Source organism: Lissotriton vulgaris, chromosome 5, assembly GCF_964263255.1.
Source record: "Lissotriton vulgaris chromosome 5, aLisVul1.2, whole genome shotgun sequence".
In the NCBI taxonomy this organism is placed as follows: Eukaryota; Metazoa; Chordata; class Amphibia; order Caudata; family Salamandridae; genus Lissotriton; species Lissotriton vulgaris.
This window is the reverse complement of record NC_141693.1, coordinates 1,202,310,090-1,202,335,094: the sequence shown is the minus strand read 5'-3', so window position 1 is coordinate 1,202,335,094 and position 25,005 is coordinate 1,202,310,090. Positions and strand designations below refer to the sequence as shown.

The 25,005-nt window shown below is 43.3% G+C and overlaps 1 protein-coding gene across 1 annotated transcript in view; it reads left to right on the top strand.

The window, feature by feature from the left end:
* CPXM2 (carboxypeptidase X, M14 family member 2) overlaps positions 1-25,005 on the top strand; it is a 314,235-nt gene that overhangs the window by 199,686 nt on the left and 89,544 nt on the right. Inside the window, exons 5-7 of the mRNA XM_086922996.1 lie at positions 13,180-13,264; positions 15,297-15,447; positions 20,541-20,629. Of these exons, the coding sequence (XP_086779122.1) occupies positions 13,180-13,264; positions 15,297-15,447; positions 20,541-20,629 (325 nt within the window). The remainder of the gene's footprint in view (positions 1-13,179; positions 13,265-15,296; positions 15,448-20,540; positions 20,630-25,005) is intronic.

The following is a 25,005-nucleotide window of genomic DNA, read 5'->3' as shown; positions in this document are numbered from 1 at the left end:
GTTTTGCTGTGAGCTTTTGAGTCTGCTTTCTCTATTGCCTGCTAAAAAAAAGCCTCAGGTATATGTGTGCTGTATAGGTTGAGCATTCAAGACATCTTGTATATACTTTAGTATATTCTTATATGTGTATGTTCCTTGTGGGCTCTGGAGATCAGCCCTAGGACTTGTCTGCTTTTACTTAGGGACTTTTCTTCTGTTCAACTGCCTCTATTTAACTGTCTTGATAGAAAACGACCAGTAGGGGTAAGTAAAATACCAGATTTGCTTTCCACTGAGGGACTTTCTTTTTTAAAATGTTTCTGGCAACTACCTCTATTTAACTTTCTTGATAGAAAACGACCAGCAGAGGTCAGTAAAGTACCACAATCTCTTTAGCATTCTCTAGATTCCAGTCGTCCATAGATATTGTTTTCCACAAGCACCCGTAGACAGTAATATTTTTTTCTAATCTTGTATTTTCAGTGAGATGACCACCAAAGGCCTATTAAAACAGAGCTTTGGACTATACCATTTCCTGTTGAAAGGCAATATTTCTCTCCATGTGTTCCCCATACCTGGCATGTCACACAGTTTGGTGCTTACTTTCCCTCCAAGTTAAAGAACAGTAGATGTTTCAGCACCCAGGCTAATGTGCTGCATAGCTAAATACATTTAAGGTCCCAAAGGCGAGACCGATTGCATCGCAAATGCTTGTTTAACAATCAGTGCCTCTTTGCCTTTCATTGCCACTCCTGCAATAGGAGACACGCTTGTCATACATGGACAGGAGAATCAATTGGCTCTGAAAGCTACCGAATGCTCATTACTGCAACATCCTAGGTTAACCACAAAAGGTCAGGAGACCCTGTTACTAATGTATGAGTTATGACTCAAGGAAGTTCTATTTTGTCCTACGTCATATGTCACATAATCAGACGTTTCTGGGGCACGACTGGCAGTAGGAGGGCGTGGTTAATTTTGCTACCTTGGTGACGTTTTTTGGAAAACCTTGCAGCTTTCAATATAAAAGACTCAAAACTCAGACTTTTGCCACAATTTATAATGCATACGCCCTTACTTAAGATGAACAAAACAGTTCTTCAGAAAACCTCCACTTCGCAGAAAACAATTACGTCCCCGTTTCTGTGTAATGCAGGAACACCACATCAGTACATTTGCATCAGCAATTAATTATTCTGCCGGGATCGTTAATGTCAAGACTTAGATTCACCACAGTATTAAGATTTATTATCCCCCTTGGAAAGGGGAATAGAGCGGAAACCGTTGTTTTCGTATAGCGTTTGCAGGTAGTTTTCCGCTTCCAGGGCTTTCTATGAGACATATTTTGTCAGGTTCTACCTGGCAAATGGTGCCTTGGCGGTTGCAGCAATGCTGCATGTGATATAGAAAAGCTGTGCTGAGGGTACATTTGCAGAGACAAAGACTGCACATGTTTTAATGGATTACTGGGATTGAATGGAGTGAAAATTATCTCACTTCGCAGTGAGATCTGTCTTGCAATGCGCCGGGGAAACTGACAAAATGTAGGCTTTGTGATGGGTGAAACAATGTGCAAACCCATGCACATAATATGTGCCATCTCTCCTAAGAAATGTAAATCATTATTTCATGGAATTACTATTTCCAGGATACTGGCATCTGATGAAAAGAAAAACGCATTTAGATTTGTAGCATTCCTTGTTGAGACTGTTAAGAAAGAGACTTTTGATATCTCTTTTTGGAGTTAAGAGAGATCTTAATTATATTGTTACACAGCTCAGTATGGATGAAGTGAATTCATAAATCTATTTAGGAGCCATCTTCAATAAAGATTTTAAGGGCTTGATATACAAAGAGTTTTAACGGTCGCAAACCCTCAGATTCTGTAACTCTGAGGGTTTGTGACTACTTGAAAACTTTTTGTAGTGCACTAGGCCCAATTTACAGATTTCCATATTGTTAAATGGGTTAAATAAATATTAAAGACTCTCTATTCGAAAAGGGCATGTTAAGGGCATTCTTTCCAAATACTGATTCCTTAAGGTATGTATTAATGTTTTGATCCTGAAATCCGGTCGCAAAACATTAACCCCTTCGGCGCTTATGACGGAACCGTTCCACCACGCGCCTCGGGTGAGCTGTGCTAGTGACGGAACGGTTCCGTCACGGCCCGTTTGACGCGCCTGCGCGGCGCTGATTTCGCACCTGCGCAGCGCGTTCTATTGAGCCGGCGCGTTCGTGACGGAACCGGTCCGTCACTAGCACAGCTCACCCGAGGCGCGTGACGGAGCGGTTCCGTCACAAGCGCAGGTGAGCCGTTCGACCCACCCCCTAGCACTGCGGCGGAATTGCCGCCGCAGTGAAGGGGTTAATATTATACCAACAGTTCAAAATGGAAGGGGTTTACAGGGGACGTCTTCCACTCTGAGGATTCTAGGATTATGCAGTGGTCCTTAGCATCACTGCCTGGTCCTAAAAAAGTTTTGCTTAACTTTTCTATTTTTTAAATGCATCCTGTTCTCCTTTCAGGAAAACAGACTCCATTTAAAAAATATATATATAAATATATTGTTTTATTTAAAAGCAATCAGAGATATAGTGGTCTGCTGACCCGAGCAGCCCACCATGCCCATGACATTTGCCAGTCAAATTGGGTCACAATTTTTGACTTGTATCATGCATATTAATGAGGTAGATTGAATTGTGACCCACTATGATTCAGAATGTTGTCAATCGACATATTAGTACTTAGATAGGTTTGCAAAATTCCTTTCCAGTTGCAAAAATCAGTGCGCAATTTAGAAGCACTTTTCGCAAATGGAAAACTTGTACATCAAACCCTAGAAGCCCCAGTCTGCCATTTAACCTGTCACAGAAAAATATGTTCTCATTAATCATTTATGTAGGGAACAGGAAGAGTGCTCAATGATTATGAATTAGAAAGCATTACATGTGAAGAAATTAAAAAAAAAGGGTTATTGGTCATCCAGAGGCACCATCTAGTTCCTTAAGGTGGAGCCTCTGGGTGAATGGCACCAAATATGCAGAGTTACAGCTAGCCGATCCTGTAATCAAGCGTAAGTACATTGTTAAGGCACACCGCAAGTGCTCCTCTTGCTGTGTTCTACATTCATACAGAGTACCTAAGCCGGAACCCTGGGCTATATCTGCACACCATTAAAGCTGGCAGCTCTATGCACAGAAATATGAAGATAATGTGTGTTCCTCAGAGGCTGCGACAGACAAATAGCAGAAGGGCTTGGCGCTAGGAAAGAAATTTTGGAAACTTTACCCGTCATTTTGGACTTTTGTTTTGTGCAAATGTATTTGGGAGATTTCCAGCCAGAAGGCCCTTTTCCATAACAGGAAATATGTATGATTTTGTAGTAAGCAAAGATGTGGTTTGGCGAGAGAATGCTTTGGGTGTTTAGACAGTTGCCTATAAACTATGCCAAACCTTGCAACTTTCAAGTTTGCAGCAATCACAAGGTTCAACTGGCCTGCCACATTATGATTCCCCAGACATTTTTGTATCTTCAACTCAGTTTGCTGCAGCTCAAGGACTTGTGCTACTGATTCGACCAGATACTAATATGTGGCATTTGTGTTTCACCACCAGAGATTCTATTGTAGCATGGTTCACTGAGAACAGTATTTGAGGAACTGAAAATTATTTGTGTTTCTTTTTATCCATTTCCATAATTTAAAGAATACTTCTCTACCTGCACTTTTTTTTAATGGCATGCCTTAGGATTAAGAAAAGCTTGTGTTATATTTTACAAAAATATTTATAGTTTTAGCTAAACTATTTAGGGCCTTGAACTCAATTTATTGTTTTTGAATGTTCAATATTTGTAAATTGTTGTAAATTGTGACTCAAGCATCACAAGCACATTCCACAGGAGTCTAACCTTGTTTCCAACGTCAATCTACCACAGGTGAAACAAGGATAATTTTTAGGAATTTGGGTGGCGAAGGAATTCGGCCACCAGAATCGAATTCACTCCCTCTTCTTACAGCCCTGCTAACTGGGTCCTTGTAGCAAGTTAAGATCCTCCAATGCTTACATTTACATTCCTTAGCACAACTTTTCTTCCAAGTGTACCCGTCATAATCTTTGAGTATTTCACTCTTTTGAATGGCTTACTTGTCTATACTCTTGCCTCCTTGAGGAGTATAAATACTCATTCCCTGCAGTAAAGTCTGAAATTGTATTTTCCTGAACTTGATTTTCCTGAACTTGCTGTTCATCAAAATGTACACTAAAGTTATTTGAAGGAAAATGATGAAACCCCTATAGTAGAAACATATAAAATGTAGTTTTTGTGGCATAGAAAACTATATTATCACTCGAGAGAAAGAATTGTGTGCATGGGCATTTATAAAGCAATAAACACAAACAAGGAACTCTTTTACTTTGCCAAGAAATTGATGCTTTGAATGGCCCCAGACAATGCAGTTCTCACAGATGTTTTGTTTCTAAAATAGTCTGTTTTGCACTTATCACAATCAGGAAATCACAAGTTATCTTTCTTCTCTTCCAAACTCTCCCAGATGGCCACCTGAGAAGGGTCTCTTGCAATCCATCTCCCAAATTCAAACCCCTCCCCATATCATCCAATTGAGAACTCTGCCCTATTGAGAATTCTTGCTTCTGATCTGAGCCTTTACCTTGATCATAAGCAATGTTCCCTCTAATTTGTTTCCTCTGTGTGCAGCACTGTAGGGTCTCTGTGCGCTGCAGCCATGGCTATGTGCGCCAGGAACCAGCCCGTGCTGTGCGCAGCGCCAAATATCACTCCAAGCTTTTACTTAAAAAAAACTGAAAAGACGGTGCATTTCCTCACATACAACCCACGTTAAGTGGCTTAAGGCAGATTTGCAATTTGGATACACACGCCATGACATGAATTGGCTACACCGGCAAGTACGCTTCAGGTCTAGAAAAGCACAAGAGTTGCTGCCTACAATGGAGCACAAAAAGTGCGATGCCAGAATTAGTTACGAGGGTTGTAGGAGCCCAATATGCTGCATCTGAAGGTGTCCAGGATCTCAGCAGCAGGCACTAGACATGCATACCTGGATGATGGTAAAAAATCCTTTCCTAAATTGATATTGTGACGTGCATACTTTCAGGTAGAGTCATGGGTCATTCGTATAGCGATGGCCCAGTAAGCAAGGATAGGCACTGTTTTATTGAATAGGACAGCAGCAAAGTTTACTATGTAGCATTGCTGAGTGCAGGCACAAGACAGAGACCCTAAACGCTAGGCTATTTGCATGCTTTGTACAGTACAGACTGGATGTAAATGCGCTCCACACCGGTATTGTATGCAGTTAACACTTGTTTATTTGTAGCATTTATTCAGTCTAGGTATACTTGCTCACAGGTGCCAATCATAGTGGTTGAAATGCCACTCATAATAACACTTAATTTATGAAAATGTCAAACATAGCAATCTAAAACCTTGACAGGTATGACTTAATTGTTGGTGGATCTGCTGGGACTGGACAATATTAAAAAAAAAAAAATAGCCAAGAGCACAGACATTTTTTTGTCCCAAAAAGCCCACATTTCTATACTAGTACCTGGTACTGAAGGTTACTACTTTGGGTGTGAATGTGCTCTTGTGAAAGAGTAGAATGCCATCAATCACACTGAAGTTATCCAATGGCTGCAGGGGGCTGATCCATTGGCTCATGTTGTATGCTACTGTGGAGGGGAGAAACATTTGAATGATGCTACAAGAGACCAATGGTTGAAGAAGACTGTCTGAAAGTGTCTTATAGCAAGCATTATTTTATATATAGTTTTACTACAATTTAAAGGTCTTGTCTACTGACAGACATAAAAATTAGAATTCCTGTGACCGATGAGTAGGCCAAGACCTGGAATCTGATGAGGCTTAGCTCCATAATAAAAGGAATGCACACTATTTTTTAAGAAGATGGTACAAGGAATTCAGGAGTGGATCATATAATATATATTGTTTATCCAGAGCACACTGAAATACTGTGAATGTGTCTCTGGGCTTCAAAAATATACGTCGCTGCCTCAACAAAATACATTTGAAAAGAACACACAATTTCAATACTCTCATGGAATTGAGAAGGCCCTCTTGGAGAAGTTTAGTGGTCGCAAACCACAGAGTTTCATTCCCCATCTCAAATGGAAGTGGACGATGAGAGAATGAAGGTAGGTCACCAGACACATACAGAAGAGTTTTGATTACTTACTTTTCTAAATACAGCAGGAAGCTAGATGATTGTCAGAACTGAAGGCTTGTTGGGGAGCACTTGTGAGCCATCTACAAAAATGCTGCACTTTGAAGACTTCCTTTGACCCAGTCAGCTATGCTGAAAACTAACTGGCCCCCGCGCATCGTCAATTGACTATCATCAGAGGGTTTGTGTGCCACTGTTGCATGTGCAGAAAATGTTCATGAGGTCTGCGCTTTACTTTAGGTCAACACACCCTAACCACTGCATTCCCTCCTGCAGAGGCCTTGTAGAGAGTGGGTACGCTGGCAAGCCTGCAGGTCCTGGAGATGCTCAGAGCTACAATGTTGGAGGGCCAGGCGGTAGCTAAAAGGACTGGAAACTGCCATAGGACCAGAAAAGATAGAAGCAGAGAGAATAGAAAGTGGAAGATTATTTAACAGATTAGGAGGCGGCAATGTGAAGAAGAGAAAGCATGAAGAAACAACTAGAATAGATACGACATAGATGTGGAACTAAAACTAAGAGAAGGAATTGGAGTACACCAATACATCAAGTAAGCTAGCTGGGGCAAGAGAGTGAAGACCCTTGAAGATAACACAAAAATGACAAAATCTAAGCTGGAAAGAGAGCAGTGAACAAGGACTCTGAGCTAAATTAGAAGTCGTAGTAAAATAGTTAAGAGAAAAGGGGAGGCGAACACAAATGTTTAAAGTAGCTTTGGAGTAGGGAGAGCAGTGATTAAGGGACGTCAATATATAAAGAAGGAAAGTAGTTGATTCGAGAAAGGGCCAGGCAAGGGACCAGGAGGAGGATGGAGGAGAAGGGGAGAAAAAATTGAACTTTCTGGATATTAAGGGGATGTAAACAGCAAGACATGAATACAGAACACAACTGTTCTGAGAAAGTCAGAGAATAATTAAACATAACACAAGGATTTCTAACTGAGGAGAAAGTAGGAATAGTGATATATATAAAACAATAGGACAATGGGTGGTAATAGCAGCTGAAGCTGGAAATAAGAGGATCTTATTTTCTTTACTATTATGTTTTTAAAAGTACATAGTAATCCAGTTTTCAGCAGTTGATTAACAAGCATAAATACGGTCAAGAAGGATGTCAGATAAGGAAGAAAATCAGAAACAGATTTGAGAGCCGTCAGTATGGAAATGGAAGAGAAAGTCAAAGGATTAAATGACAGGCTTGAAAGGAATAGTGTACAATGAGAAGACCAGATGACTAGAACCAAGCCCCCGGGACAACTCAGAAAACAGGGTGAGCTTCTGGCCTACTGAGGATGCTCTTTTTTTCCAGGAAACTATGCAGGTGAAGAATTAAACCAGTTAAGAGTAGTACTAGAGATCCAACATGTAGATAAGGAAAGAGTGATCTGCTGTGTCAAAGCTGCAGAAAGGTCAAGAAGACTAATAAGTAAAGAGTGGTTGTGATGACAAGCACGAAGCTTTGAGTTAGAAACTGAAAGTAAAGTGCATTTTGGTGAATGACCACGACGAATGCCCTTCTGAACTGGGTAGACAAGGTCACTACCTTGAACAGAAAGGGAAAGTTGAGAAAACACAATATATTCAAGAATTTTTTAAGGAAGCAGAATGGCCAGAAATTAGAGATGTCATTAGGAGCTAGAGAAGTCTGCCTATGTTAAAGAAGAACAGCTGATTTGAAGGTAGTAGAAAAGAGGCCCGAAGTCAGAGAAGAGTTAAGAGAGCCCAAAAAGAGGAATAACAGGTGAGCTATCTCCAGGGCAGGCTTCAGCACTGGTGGAACCCTGTGCGACAATGTTTGTTAATGCCCCCTCAATGACGACCTCTGCCACGGATTCCCTCACCACCTCCCTTTAACAGTGCCCACAAGTCTTCAGAGCACTTTACATCACACACACATTGGACAGAGACAATCATAGGTATGTAAATCAGTGTATGGGAAATGTTACATTAGACAGGACTACAAGGTGTAGTGTAGGAGTAACATGTCATCGATAATTGTAGGCAATATAGATTAAGAGACCTTATATAAATTCAGAATTTAAAATGTAACACCAGTGTTAGGGGTTCTCTTTAAAAACTAGAGTTGTTTTCTACCCAAATTGCCCTTTTGGTAAGATTAGAATGATGAAAGACTGGGTAAGAAAACATAAAGCTCTAACATAATACTTTCAGTTTACACGCAGCTGTTTATATATTTATCCATCTCCTTAGCGCCAGACACTATCATGGTATAGGCCACCTAGTTCAAGGCATTTCTAACCACTTCCCGGTAGTGGTGTCATTTTGGGGCCCTATTAGAGATTCTTTGCTGACCACCAGGATAGTCCCCTGGAATTGGAAGGACAGAAAATTTCAAGATAAAATACGAGAACATACGGAACACTATTTCCAAGAGAATGTGTCAAGGTTGGCTGATTTTCCTGTATCCTCTGTGAATTCCCGGTAATCCAACGATACTGGGAGGGGGTAGTACAAATCATGACCAAAATTACGGGTCTTGTGGTCCTGCTAGAGGCCTGCAGATGGCAGCTGCTATGCATATCGTGGGCAGACAATTTGCCCAGGTTCTCGAAATGGTGGTTATAGTTGGCTGCAAGGGTGGCAAAAAGAAAAACTGTGAAGGAGTGGGTAGTGAGTAGATCCCTAAGTGTTGAGTACTGGGGAAATGACTTAGATTGGTACGGATCTGTGTAACAGGTGATTTATCACAGTCGGTGCTGCCCTAGGAAATTTGATGATGGACAAATGGAGCCTGTAGAGGGACAGATATAAGTCAGATTAGGGCAATATAGAAGGGGAGTACTCGGTACACCGGGTAGTTGATTACGATAACACCTGCATGTAATTACAAATCTACATCTGTAATCTGTATCATGTCTATCAATATTTGTAATGATAATGACTTTATGCCTCACTGTCTTAGTCACATTTCGTGGAAACGATTGTATCATTTGATGTGTACTGATCAACGGTTTAATAAAAAGATTCTTTAAAAAAAAGCATTGATATTTATCATTTTTCAAACAGTACAAAATATTGCTAAAGTGCATCAATGGTAACATCCCTATTTAAATCTGTCTTTGGACCAGTTGTATAAAATATCACTAAAGTGCATCAATAATCATATCGCTATTAAAACAAAGATTCATGGTCCATAAAAGCATAGATAGTGTTCGAAATGTACAAAGTATTGCTAAAGTGCATCAGAACTATCATTGCATCAGTAATCATATCACCACTAAAACAATGAACATTCAAGGACCATAATCTTGGGGTTGGCGTGAGGTTAGAATATGGTAGTTTGATATAGCTTTCTGTGGTGGGGAGTTAATTACCAAGTCTTAACTACTAACTTTGGGTTTTAGTGTATCGGGCCACCCTTCATAAAAAGCTTCAATGCCTCGTCATGGGTAAAAAGTCTTATATAAATAAAATTACTATACAATTGAGTTAAAAAAAAGTTCACAACAGTAGAGTATGAAAGAAATAAAAGGAGGGTGCATTGCAGGTATCACGACTTGAAAGAGACACATTGATTAATTGCACAGTGACATTATTTCCAAATGGCCTCTTTGAGTAGGCAAGGAAAATGCAATGGGAACCTAGGTGTGAAAAATCTGCATCCTTCAGTATGTGTTAAACACATATGTGGCAGTATGTGAACAGTTTGTGTGTGCAACTGTACTTGCTATACTGGTTCATATAGCACATGATGCAGTCCTTTGATCTGCCAAAAAATAGAGATCATAAGAAAATAATGTAATGCTGTTAATATAACTGGTGTTATGAAGATGACGTGCTTACGAGGAGGCTGTTTGATACCATCAACAAACTGAATTCAGAGTTAAAATGGTGTGTGGTTTGTTCTCAGACCAAGAATCTCAAAGTAATTGATCACTGGCATACGTTGATGTAAACCTGCAGGAGTTCTTGTCTGATATGCAGGGGCTGCAGCCCAGCAAAGGATTACACTGGTTTGGACAATGGCAAACAGGAGTGTAATTCTGGGTCCCTGGTGACATGAAACATTCTCCTAACATTATGTATAATTTCCACACATATCATAACATTAATGGAGTACGATTACTCCCCCTGTCCCCACACCCTCTAGAGCTGGCCCTGGCTATCTCTCCAGTGCGGGGAAGATTGTGGGCTTTTGTTTAAGTATTCAAGTTAATCACAGCCCCTTCACGAGCTGTGATTAACATGAATACTTAAACAAAAGCACACAATCTCTCTTGCAGCCGCGCTTAACTAACAAGAGTAAAGCAAGTTTAAAAACACAGCGTGTACTTTCTGAAAGTACACGCTGTGTTCTTAAACTTGCTGTGCTCTTTTGTTAGTAAAGCGCGGTGCAGGGAAGAGTGTGGGCTTTTGTTTAAGTACTCATGCTAATCACAGCTTGTGAATGGGCTGTGATTAACATGAATACTTAAACAAAAGCCCACAATCTGCCTAGCACCGTGCCAAAAAAACAGCAAGACCCAAGCCAGCCTTACTTGCACTCCTGACACACGCGGGAGAAACCACATCCACAGAGTGCCTGTTTTCCGCGCCGCCTATCTGCCTTTCTGGATGCCCTGTGTCTGCGCCCACCACACACAGGAGTGAGCGCTCGCGTGAAGAGAGACACCCGCGCGCACCTTATTGGGAACATTGATCATAAGTGTCTTTCGTCATCGATGAATGGTTTCTCCAGCCAGGAAATATGCAATGGTTTGCATGCTGCTGAAGAAATGTTCATTGCCCCAGGTCACAAGCTCATCTCTGGACATTTTCCACAACATGCAGCTGTTACACATCTTCTTACATAAAGAGATAAAGTACATTTTGCTGCGCTATCTAACATGTTAGTTTCGACCTGCCATGTCAACAAGCATTTGCAATGCAATCAGTATCGCATTAACTCGAGTTTGAGCTATTGACATTGTAAATGTCAGTGCCTTTTATTTTTCTTTTTAAAAATAAATAAAAGGCATTGTCATTTAAAATGCCAATAGCTTAAACTCGTGTAAATGCGAGACCTATTGCATTGCAAATGCTTGTTTAAAACTGTTGCCCACCAATACAGTGGGCCCCGGGGATGCAGTGCAGGGAAAATTCAGGCTCACTTAAAAATGCCAATAGGGAGGAAACAAAACAGGCCTGAGAGACTGGTTAAGCGAAATGTTCACTTTACCACGTCCTGGTTATGTCACCGAACTTGTGCACCTAAGGCCAACGACAGGGGCAGTTTGGAACAGACATACTTTGAAAGCACTGGAGCAGTGACTATGTCAGAGACAGAATGGCGCCTCGAGACCCTTGTTCAGATGACGAGTAGCAGTAATCTCCAATTATGCGTTGTGAGGTGTGTACCCCTCTCCAACAGATGTTTAATCTGTGCATTTTCAAACTCTGCAGAGCAAAGAGGGGAGCATCATCTCTGGACACCCCAGCAGCGAGGAAAGCCTCAAAGAAGCACTCCAGAGAGCACAAAGCTACTCTAGCCGGGAAATAGCCCCGGTGTAGCTTCTGGGGCTTCTGAACAACATACACCCGAGCACCATGGCCTCATGCCAGGGAACACAGACCTATTGTGGCACTCTAGCCAGGGTGAGCATTGGGGCAGCTCATTGAAGAGCCCCTGAACGTGGGGGGCTTGCAAAATATTGTTGCAACTCGGTCAGTACAAAGCCTTAGTGCAAGTCACCGGAGCGCTGGGACAGCATTCCTGGAGCATAGTCACCTGTAAGAGCAAGCAGGGGTCAAACAGCCATAGAGCAGCGCACTGCGGGGTAGAGGTCCAAGCAGCACACAGGAGAGGAGCGAACTTTGGAGAAGAATGAACATGTCCCCAGAATGCCAAGTATCGACGGCAGTGGGTAGTGCACCAGGAAACACTTAAACTGTGTATAGCTTACTGGGAAGCACAGAAACCTGGCGTAGCGCACTGAGGCGCAGGGGAGCACACATCCTCCATATAGTGCACTGTAGAACACGCATCCTCCAGTCACCACAATCGGGCACACAGTGTCACCAGCAGCGCCACAGGGAGCACCGGGTCTCTGTCCAGGCACCAGGCAACAACAAAGTAGTCCTTATATTAAAAGATACCACACTGCAGCGTAAGTTAACTGTAGTTGGTCGATGCTGCTTCCTTCTGAAACGGAAGAAAATGGAAATGACGTATCGGACCACTAGCCAACAATGAGGAAGATAAGAAGAGTAATGCCAGATTCATCAATGGCAAGCGGCAAAACAAAGAGAAACGAAATGGGTGGAGTTTCACTAGTAATAATGATTACTTGATGCATCGGAGAGGCAGCGCATGCGCTGCCTATGCGAGACCTAAACACAAATGATACATCCTGCCATATGATCATTAGTCCATTTCATTTAGTTTTTTAGCCTTCAAGCACCATTTTTTGTTTTAACACAGTTACTTACCCTAGACGTCTTGTCAAGGATATCCTTAGTTCACGATTCCTTATCTTAGGACGCCTGTATTTTCAATTGCTGTATCATATCTTTTTGCTTTTAACCTCAATGTTATCTCCTTACTATCTGAGCACCATCGGGTCAAACAGAAGGGACACAAGTGGCAATAGACTCAATGCTGAACGTTGCATGAATGTTTCCCAACAAAAACAATGCTCCTCTGTTGTGAATTGTAGTCAAATTTGTGGTGGGATCAAGCAAGAACTATCCAGCGACCATTTGCAAGCTTAGAATCTGTGTATGTAAATCTCGTTTTTCCTCAAAGCTAGCATCTCCTCCTCCCAAAAAGAAAAAAAAATGCTTCCATTCTCATTTTCACCTGCTGACGTAGTTCTTACAATGTGTGCACACTGAAGATCTCCATTTTCTATGGCTCTACATGCTTTGTGCTTTATGCTCAGTCCGGGTCAAAATTATCCTGTCACGAAAGGGCTGCTCGTTGCTGAGGCTCCGTTTCTCCTGCACACATCTAACAATCCCCTCTCCTCTTCTTTAGGAGTGACTGGGTGACGTCCTACAGTGTCATGGTCAGCAATGACAGCCATGCATGGGTCACAGCCAGAAATGAATCTGGAGAGATGGTGAGTGCTCACTCTGGAAGGTGTCCCTTGAGAGAGTAACTGAATGAGGCTGGTGAAGGAAAGGTATGTGTATCTGTGTGTGCATGCATATATGTTCTTGTCCATATATGCATGTCTCTTCATGCATCTGTACATTTGTGCAAGCATGTGTGTCTAGAAGGATATGAGAACGAATGCATGTGCAACAAGCAGTGTGTGTGCCAGTGTGTAATTGTGTGTCTGTTTCAAGCATTTATGTCAAGGAGAGGGCACAGAGTGCATGTGCAACCAGCAGTTTGTGTGTGTGAGTCCGTGTGTGATGAAGGGTCTCTTGCATGCATGTGTCTGATGCACCCATTTGTGCCTAGAAGGAGAGTGCATAGAGTCCATGCGCAACAACCAGTGTCTATGTGTTCGTGTGTTCATGTGTCATCAAGTGTCTCTTGCATACATGTGTCTGATGCATCCATTTGTGCCTAGAAGGAGAGTGCATAGAGTCCATGCGCAACAACCAGTGTCTATGTGTGCGTGTGTTCATGTGTCATCAAGTGTCTCTTGCATACATGTGTCTGATGCATCCATTTGTGTCTAGAAGGAGAGGGCATGGAGTGCATGGGCAACAACCAGTGTCTATGTGTGTGTGTGTTCATGTGTCATCAAGTGTCTCTTGCATACATGTGTCTGATGCATCCATTTGTGCCTAGAAGGAGAGTGCATAGAGTGCATGGGCAACAACCAGTGTCTATGTGTGTGTGTGTTCATGTGTCATCAAGTGTCTCTTGCATGCATGTGTCTGATGCATCCATTTGTGCCTAGAAGGAGAGTGCATAGAGTCCATGCGCAACAACCAGTGTCTATGTGTGCGTGTGTTCATGTGTCATCAAGTGTCTCTTGCATACATGTGTCTGATACATCCATTTGTGCCTAGAAGGAGAGTGCATAGAGTCCATGCGCAACAACCAGTGTCTATGTGTGCGTGTGTTCATGTGTCATCAAGTGTCTCTTGCATACATGTGTCTGATGCATCCATTTGTGTCTAGAAGGAGAGGGCATGGAGTGCATGGGCAACAACCAGTGTCTATGTGTGTGTGTGTTCATGTGTCATCAAGTGTCTCTTGCATACATGTGTCTGATGCATCCATTTGTGCCTAGAAGGAGAGTGCATAGAGTGCATGGGCAACAACCAGTGTCTATGTGTGTGTGTGTTCATGTGTCATCAAGTGTCTCTTGCATACATGTGTCTGATACATCCATTTGTGTCTAGAAGGAGAGGGCATAGAGTGCATGGGCAACAACCTGTGTCTATGTGTGTGTTCGTGTGTGATCAAGTGTCTTATGCAAGCATGTGTCTGATTGATCCATTTGTGCCTAGAAGGAGAGGGCATAGAGTGCATGTGCAACAACCAGTGTCTATGTGTGTGTGTGTGTGTTAATGTATCATTAAGTGTCTCTTGCAAGCATGTGTCTGATGCATGCATTTGTGCCTAGAAGGAGAGGGCATAGAGTGCATGGGCAACAACCTGTGTCTATGTGTGTGTTGAGTGTGATCAAGTGTCTCTTGCAAGCATGTGTCTGTTGCATGCATGTGTGTCTCCAAGGACAGGACATAGAGTGTAAGTGCAACAACGAGTTTGTTTATGGTTGTGTGTGTGTATATATATAGCATGAAGGTGTCTAAAGCAGCAGAAGGAATGTATCAGACATCCACACCGGTGTGAAATACCTCTGTGTCTAGACTGGCTGTCTAATATATCCACGTTATATAAAGATGTCTAAAACACATACATATGTAAGTATCAGAGGTGTTTGATTATCTAATTACACATGCCAGTGTAATATATTTGATTACATGAAGAGTGTATAAAATATTCAGATAAACCAGCAGTGCCGTAGAGCTCTGGATACATTTGTGCTGAGTAAGACACTGTTTAGAACAGGTTTCACTCATGCCCTGTAAAAGTACCATATCGTGAACCTCTAGGAGCATAGCTCAGTAGGCCCCTTTGAGGGTAGCACTGACTGCACACATAATTCATGTTCATTTAATCAACAGATTTTTGAAGCAAACAATGAAAAAGAGATCCCGGTTCTGAATGAGCTGCCAGAGCCACTGGTTGGGCGTTACATCCGTATTAATCCTCGTTCCTGGTATGAGGAGGGAAGCATCTGTATGAGGGTGGAAATCCTGGGCTGCCTTCTTCCAGGTAAATTGTACATTGTGCAGTCAATGTAATGTATCTTCTAGCTCGTGTATACTTCATCTCTTACCATGAGAGGGACGGAGGAAATGTGTACATGTGTGTGGTTCCCAGCACCTTGAACTACCTATGAGCTCATCTACTGATGAGCTCTTAGGTACTGCAAGTACTGGTTCCAGACCTTTAGCATTGGGTATGGGGCGGTGCAAGAGTCAGTATCATAGCAAGGTCAGGTGGTACCCGGTGCGTAAAATTTCTTGTCACCCCCGGCTGGACAAATTGGCAAACATATGTGTTCAAAACACATATTTTTGCCATTTTGTCACCCCCCTCAGTGATGACACCAGGGCGGCCCGCACCCACCGCACCCCCCTTCCTACGCCACTGGCAAGATTTCAGCTGAAGCACCTGTACTCCTGCCTTGCCAGCAGATTTGTCATGTTGATAACTGTCAGCAGTTTGTGCATTTTGTATGTTGTGTTTGTGATGTAGCAGGTGTATTTGGTTAGTTTATGGGAGAGATGTGTGTCTGATGAAAGTGTTTGTTCTTTTATTTCTGGTGAGCAGTATTGATCTGTTGATACTGCTGGTTGTGTTGTCTGAGGTTTTTTGATGCAGTTGGTTGTATATAGGAAATTCATTGGTGTTGTTTGTCTTGAGTGGCCTGCAGTTTTTTGCTATTTTCAGTTTATTGTGTATTGCTGCTGGTTCTTTAGCTCCGATTATGTGAAAAGAAAGACTACAAATCATTAAATCCTGGAAAACCTATAAGGCCAAGGCCTCAGAGGGCCTCTTAGTGATGATTGATAAACAGCTGGTGAGTAGTCTGTTTCTCCCTCTGGAGAACTTATTTCTTTCATTTTAGGTACAGAGAAGGTGACTTGAGCTATGTGCAAGGCTGCGATCACTGTCCATTCTTCATGCAGAAATAATGCTCATAGAGCCTTTACCTTCATTAATGAAATGCCAAGTACTTGATTAACGCATTAGCTGCCTTAGTGCAAAAGATCTTGGCGTGCCTTAAGGTACCAGATCATTTGAGGTTACGTGCAGGAGACAAGCATGCGTCATCCACTCTTGTGGATCTATCCGGCTCTCTGGACTCGGGGCGGCTTTGCTGATCTTCCTGGATGCAGGAAAAGCATTTAACTTCACTGATGGAAATGTCTAGAGTAAGTGTTAGTTAAAGTGGGTCTGGGAACTAAAATGTGCACATGGATGAGGGCACGCGAAGGTCCTGGGTAACTGTTGTCTATTGGGGTCTCTGGAATTGAACAGAGACAGTCTACAGGGATGGTCTCTATCCCCTCTAATGATTGACTTTGCAGTGGAACCACTCGCTGCCAGGATCATAGACAACAAGGACATCCAGGGGATTAAACTAGGGAGCAAGGGACATAAAATAAGCTTTTTAGATTATATTGTGCTTGAGGGATCTTGCATGGCCCATCCCACACCTTTTCAGACATGTGTACATTTTAAGAGAGTTTATATCATTATCATTGACCTTGAAAAGTATGAAATGGTAGATTTGAATTTAACCATGGAGGGAAAAGATGAGCTGGAGGCTGGAATGGGCTATTATAGCTAGTATTATCCAGCATCAATACTCCTTCTCCCCAGAACCTGGAGTTTGCATCAGCTCTATGAGAGAGCATTTGCTTCAAGGAAATGGGGGTAGAGTGGATGGAATTGGTGGGGGCGGGGGCTTGAAGAAGGCTGCAGAATAGCAAATGTTGCTTGAGAAGAGCAGCATTTTTGCGACGTGTAAGATACATTTTCATTGGAAAGAAGACAGCACACTCCAGTAGAGACAACTTAGACCCTGGTGTCCCCATGAAGGAGGGTGCCTCAAGGGCTGAAGCGGGGTTTGAAAAGGGTATTACTGGTTACCTGATTCCAAAGGGCTAATTTGTGATTGTGCAATCTACTAGCTATGCATCTCCTATCAACGTTATAGGATAGGGAAATATAGGAGAGGTACCAAGAAGACAGATTTCTTCTAACAAACGGCGAATGATGCATACCATAATATCTATGATTAATACAGAAGCCCAGCACATGGAAGGCAACCTAAAGGTTATGTACCAGCGATATTATAAATCACTTCAGATGAAGCAGCCCAGGAGTACCTGTTCTGACCGGTGTTAGAAGGGTTGCATAGGACACAACACCTTTTTACACTTTTGTGGGCCTGCCTAAGCTAGCTCATTAGTCGAAGGTAATTCTGGAAATTTTGGGGGAGATAACCCGGTCTGCCATACCCTACACTTCCTTTACTGAGATTTTGGGAAGTTATTTGTAAGGAGAAAAGGCACCGACCTCTGTATAAGGTAATCAACGCAACCCTTTTTTTGGCTCCGTTGAGGTCAATAGTGGCAAGTTTGTGAGGAGCGATCCAGATCCCCACGGATCATTTGTGGTTTATGAAAGTATGTTCTACATTACTGTTGGAAATAATAAATACTTCTTCAGAGCTCAACAAAGAAATTCAGTCTTATGTGTGGCCCATTTTTAAAGATTTATGTTGAAAGACAAAAGAGAACTGTCTCTCCCGGCACATCTTAGGGCAATTAATTTGTTGTTTTAGAAATTGAGCTACATATGTCTGAGAGAACCTTTTTGGCAGATGGGTGGGGGGCTGTGTCTTTTTAATGATACATGTGTTAATGCGTTGCATGGAATAAATGCCAAAACCTTGTTTTAAACCAATAAGTATTAAAGCCTAGCTTGAAATTTCTGGTATTGTTACTTTAAAATTGAAGCAGGCCAAGTAAGAACAAGAAGTGACAATCAAAGTGAAACTACACCAGACAAAGCAACCTTCTCCAACCTGCTAATTAATTCAACAGAGTTTTAAAGACTATTTTTAACCAAAATCAATGCAGGGAATGGTGTGCAATAGGAGTGGGTGATGGAAGTTGCGTGGATACTCCAGTGGATTCATTCATCCAATCATTCACAAATGTATTTGTCCATGCTCTTGCTTATTGATGTGTTAGATTTTTGTTGTTGTGAGGTGGTTTATTATTAGGTGCAGAAGGGTTCCTACCTACAGCTAGAAAAAACAACAAAATCGCAAATAAGGTCCAGCCAAACTCTCAATCTATTAATCAGCCATTTGTGACTTGGCTACAAGCAGACAGGCTTAATTTAGGAGACAGGTGTGTAAAGCATTTAATAACACCAATACAGTAAATACGTAAGACACAATACACAATAAAATTCCAACAGCAATTCATAAACATAGGTTATATTTTTTGAGGAAATTGACACCACAATGAACACAATCCAATAGAGGGTACCAGAGTTATGAAGTTCTAAAGATTAAAAGTAAAACTAGTGCTTAGAAGCAAATAGTGATCAAGGGGTTTTTCTTTTGGGTCTTTGATGCTCTACAACACCAATCCAAGGTTTATGGATCTCTTAGTGACTCCTTGGGAAGTTTGGACTACAAGACCTACAATGCACCTGGCCAAATCCTAAAAAGACCCTGAACGCTGTCCAGCTGGGTTCTTCTTGGTGGAGATAATGCAGGTGGAGTTCTTTAGAACCTGTTGCTTTCAGGGAGTCTGCTCTTTCTACTTTCAGAGCAAAGCAAATTCCTTTTGGGGTTGAAGACCAAAGTGTGCAGCAGGTATAGTCCTTGTGAGTGTGGTACTCTCTTGTCCGGTCCAAGGGTCAAGTAGGGCAGTCTTCCTTCTTCTTGTAGTTTCAAGGTAGGCATCTGAGTTGCTGGGCAACTCTACCATATTTAACCAATGGGTTACAGGGTGCCACCCAGAAGTATGACACCTTCCTCCAAAGTGTGGCATATTCTTATCCCAGACAGCACTGTTCTTTTAAACTACACAATGGAAAAACTCTCTCTGGGAGGTGGAGATCTGGCTAAGTTACCACTGGTGATGCTACGTTTCCCTAACACTACCCTTTCAGCCCCTCTGCTAATGCAATTACTGGGGCTCCTGTCTGGCTGGAGTGCAGGATGTGGGGGTGAGCCTATGTCATGCCCTAAGTGGCATTCCCTCTTTGAAGACTAGTTTGGCAACTCCACCCCCATCTTGCCTTTTGCTCTGCTGCTGCAGATCTCCTCCCACCAGATGTCCTTTGTCTCTATGCAGGCCACTTCACGCCTCATCAGAGCAGTTTGGCTCAGCCTGTATTAAGCTGACCAATCAGTAGAGGCTGCTGGAAGGCTGGATTTTGGTTGCTCAGAAAAGCAGGCCCTATAGCTTCTGCTCTGTGATAGTTATAATAAATCTAACCTTGGCAAATAGTTGAATTAAGTCTAACTATCATTTTAAATATTTGAGGGGTATTTTTAGCTCCCTCTTATCAATTGTTATACTTTATTAAAGTATTCCCATGTTAGCCTATAGAGCCAATCTGCTACAATAAGGAATACCGAAATTAGCATTTTTCCCTCACCAGGGCATAGAAACCATCTTTTAAAATGTTTCTGCCTATAGTTACAAGGCACACTACTACTGGGCATTTAGGGGAGACCTTAGGGTGACTTATATGTAAAAAATAAGGTAGTTTATGACCTTGGAACTACCTTTAGTTCCAAATTTGAATTTGCATATAATTACATTTTAAAAGCAGCCTGCAAAGCAGGGTTGCATTTAAAATGACTGTAGGCAAAACAGCAGCGGTCACTTAAGTACATTAAATCTGCTCGGCCTCTAAACCTATATACCCTGCCATGTGCTAAGGACTAACAGATAGGTTGTGAATACCAATTGTGATTGCACCTAATTGCAATGTATTTTTGATCGGAACACAGGCCCTGGGTCTGGTAAGTAGAGCACAGGGCTCAATCAGAGTCAGAAAACCAGCAAGGGGTGTGTGTGTGTGTGTGGGGGTGGGGGGGTTGATGGTTAAGGCCTACATTTGTGTTTGGTCTTTTTTCAAGAGATTTGACAGTATGCTGAAGCTGCAGGATGTATTTGATATTTCTGATATATACTACATATTTTTGTTATGTTAGGCAATAACATTCATTTGTATTGACGAGTGGTTGCCTTTACTGAAGAGCCAGAATTAATATATTTCTCCAGTATTTTAAAGTGCTGTTTTGTTTTTGACTGCATCCTCAGATCCCAACAATTATTATCATCGACGCAATGAAATGATCACCACGGATAATCTGGACTTCAAACATCACAACTACAAGGAAATGCGCCAGGTAAGACAATGTTTATACCTCCACTCACACAATCTATGTGTGTGAGGATAAATGGTCACTGACACCTTTTCCAGTCAGTCATTGTTTTCTGACCTTGCCTATTTCTTCCTGAAGGACTGGTAGAACAGAGTTGTGATTCTAATAATAGCTGTTGGATTTATAGGTTGGCTGATAAACTAACTTTTTTCATTCTCATTGTGGGTAAGCAAAAAATTCTATCTACACGCCGAATGTGTGTGTGATTCTTCTGTGCCCACCCACTTGTGAAATGCGCTGCTTTTCAGCATTTGAATTCTACTTATGCAGGTGCTGGACACACGTAGAACATTTTGGCCAACTTAAACACCCCACACAACCTTCACTCAGGTGATAGAAGCAACAAAATTCTGAAACAGACTTGTTTAGCATGGGTGGAGAGCAATAGCTCCTGCACAAGATCTAGGTGTTTCCATCAATGAGCCATTTATGGCTAGAGCAAAATAGGGCACTAAAAAGCCTCTATGGCTGCCTTTTAAGACCCTATGAACAGAGACACCCTTTAAACCTGGTTGCTCGTTGGCAGGGTCAGACTGGGAACCAAAAGAAGCCCTGGCAAAAAAACGCCCAAACCGACTGTTAGAAATGGGATTTCTGGTTGGCTAGAGCAAGCGCCTAAACAAGGCAGAAACCACCACTTTAGTCAGGGCAAGGGAGTTAGACACCGAAGATAACCCCTGCTCACCCCCTTTGTAGCTTGGCAGAGCAGTCAGGCTTATCCCAGAGGCAATGTGTAAAGCTTTTGTGCAACATCCTCACAAAGCAGTGAGACACTAGGCACACCACAAAAAGAAACTCCACACAAGGTTACATAAAAATAGCATTTGTATTTCTCATAAACACATTAGAATGTAACCACAACTGTACACTGTGCCACCTGGCACTAGGTTATACTTTACAGGGGACTATGTACAGGACAGAGCCAATTGGGCTGCTATCAGAACCATCACAACCGGTAAGTACTTAAACAACCAGTAATTACTTAGCACAAACACATTATGTATCAGTCACATTGGGCATCACCCACATTAAGCAGTAATCGTATTAGGTCAACAGTGCACCATAGCAACGCTCCCAAGGTGCATACATCAACTTAGGGCCTTGCGCCCTACCAGAACAAAAGGTGCTCTTGGGCCCACTGGCCTTCCTCAGTGGGGCATCTTGGATTTCCCCACAATGCCCTATGTCCATAAAGGTCAGGGCTCTAGGAGTCTGTGGCTTCCATCTGCCACCAGGCTGCCATTGTAGCAGGATACAGGCCCCAACAGACCGGTACCAAAAATGGTGGCGAGTGTGTAACTCACCCCTGTCTCTTTATGAGGCCAACCTGCCCCCCACATTGCAGCTTCCGCGATCCAGTGGTAAAGCTGTGTAACTTGCACCAGGCACTGACAGAGTGCCTTATGATCCCCACTCACCGGGGCTTTCCTCTGGTTGTTGCAGCTACCCGCAATCTGGTGGTGTAGCTGAAGATCAAGGCAAGCACCAACAGTGTGATATCCCCGTCCCACTCACCGGAGCTTCTCTTCCTTCTGGCGACCGGCTCGGGTGGTGGTAGAATTCAAGCACCAGATGGGTGCCTTTCAGGCCCCGCTCACCGGGGCTTCCTTTCTCTTGCTGCCACTCAGCAGAACGGGACGGGTGCTCAGCCGGGAGCCTGTGAATCTCCTTCGGGCTTTGGACTGCACACAGGACTCTCTTCGGTACTCTGGGAGCCCTGCCTTGGACCAGGCAGCATTTGCCTTTCATCAGCTCTGGCCGTACTTCTCGATTGGCGCCTTCTCCCCTTTAGTCAGCCCCGCCCCAGTTCAGGCAATAGGCGCCTGACCTCCGGTTACGTCCGGGACACTGCGAGCGATGTTGGACCCCTGGTTTTGGGGTCAGGGAATCTAATTAAGCAGCGCCCGACACGTGCCTCGGAGGTGCAGTCACTGCACCTTTTGCAGCCCCCAATCCAAAAGCAGGAGCGCTCGTCGCGCTGGGCTGACAAAACCCCTCCTGACAGGGGGTGGGGGGTAAACACAGCTCTCAGTCGGTCTCCACCATGGGGACACCAGCCAGAGGCCCGACAGCGCACTTCTCGTGCTTTCTAGTGCAGGGGCCCCCCAATCTGCTAAAGGTGGGGGTAAACTCCAGCGCTCTCCATGCACTCAGTCCAACGTCATCAGGGGCACAGCTGGGCACAGGCAGGCCCGAACGTAGGGACCCCCAGAAAACAGCAGCTGGGTCCCACGGCGGTTCTTCCCCGCTCAGCAGTCCTTCAGCTTCCCGCCGGTCAGCACAGTTCCACTCTCATGGGTTCACACTTCCAATATTTCTATCAGTTGCGCTCTTTTTTCTGCCCTGGCACTGGGCTTGGGGACCCAGTTCCAAACAGTTCTGGGGGGCACTCAACCATTAGTTTATAGTGCACAACAGTCCCTACTGACAAAGTAGGTCCTGGCCCCAGACACACCACAGGGTGGCGGAGCTCACATTGTACAGGGCAGGTACAGGCCTATTCAGGGTCAGGGGCTACTCCTCCCACTCCAAATGTAGATCTGCCTATTGAGCCTAGCGCTGACTCACCCAGCCCCTCTGGAGCCACTGAACCTCACCAGCCCCTGTGCCTCCAGAGCCAGATATGCAATACACATCAAGCAGGCACAAAGACACATAGCACACAGAAATGCCTACTTCTAAAAGTGGCATTTCTAAAATAGTGATAATAAATCTAAGCACACCATTACGCAGCATTCATTACCACTATTCCAAACATACCAAACTTGATCACACTGCTCTTCTCATATCAGGAATTACCACCAAAACACTTACCAGGGAATCCCCAATGCATTCCCACGAGAGGGCAGCCACATTGTAGTGAGAAACCAAAATTGCTGTTTGTCACTACCAGGACATGCCACAAGGTTAAGACACATGTCCTACCTTCTACCTACAATGCACCCTGCCCTTAGGGCTAGCTAGGGCCTACCTTAGGGGTGACTAGCATGTAGTAAAAGGGGAATCACAGATGTGGTACCCACTTTATCTGCCACGTTACATCGGCAGTAAACTGCGCATGCAGGCCCTGTGATGGCAGAGGTCTGAGACACGTTTGAAAGGCTACCTTGGTGGGTGGCGCCAGCAGAGCTGCAAGCCCACCAGTATCATTTCATTTATTGGCCCTGGGTATATGAAATACCACTTTACAAGGGACTGACAGGTAAATTAAATACGCCAAACAGGTGTAGGCCAATATTACCATGTTTTACAACAGAGTGCACATGCCCTTTACACTGGACAGCAGTGCTAAAGTGACCAGAGTGCTAAAATCACTACCACCAGGTCAGAAAAAAGACTAGGAAGAAGGCAAAAAGTTCAAGGATGACCCTGCAAAAAGGGTCAAGTCCAACACCAACCCTGTTCCCTTCTTCTCCATGCTTTCTGTCTCTTTTCACCCATCCCTTATTCCTCCCCGCTCTCTTCTTCCTCCCTGATCTCTTTCTCTCTCTCCATCCCTCACTCCCCCTCACCTATTTTTTCTCTCTCTCTCTCTTGACTTGAAATACACTGTGCCTGCTGCAATTAATCTATGAGAGCTGAGGAAGTGTCAGAGGCACCAGCAGTGGTCCTAGGATGTGAAAATCAGCCTCCAATTGCCCCAACCAACAAGGGATATGCCCGGTGGAATAAAAGGCCAGTCCAACCCTGCTTGTTGGCTTACCTCCCTAGTCTCCAGTCACCATTCAGAAGTCTACATTTCGTGCATTTTGCCCTAATCTCCCCTCTCCATCTAGAAGATTTGGGGCAGTCCCCTACACATAGAAACCCACACACTGCCGATCCACCTAAAATTAGAGAATGAAGTAGCCAGATCCAAGTATGCTGACATCTTATCTTTCCATCAGAGCATTGCTTGATCTATCTTGGGCGAGATGTGGCCTAGAGGCTATAGCTGCTGACTTGGGAAGCCGGGGTCCCAGGTTCAAATCCTGATCACAAGCACTTTAGCATCGGTTAGCAGTGTGTTTGGGGGTGACGCTGCGGAGAGGGCCAAGTCCGGCATATATCATATTAACATTGTTTACAAAAATATGTCCCATTAGAGTTAAAAATAGAAAATAGACACATAATGGGACAACATTTTTCTAAACATATTTAGGGCACAATATTTTTGGCAAACTATTTTTCCCATGGGTATTCTGACTTACAAACGTCCTTCAATTACACTGTGAACCTCTCGAGCCTAACCAGTGCTATATCTCTGCTATCCTCTGCTTAGTTTGCAGATCCAAGTCCTAACACTGGTGTTTCGCCAATTCATGTATTGACAAACAGCTCCAAAATCTACACACTCCAAG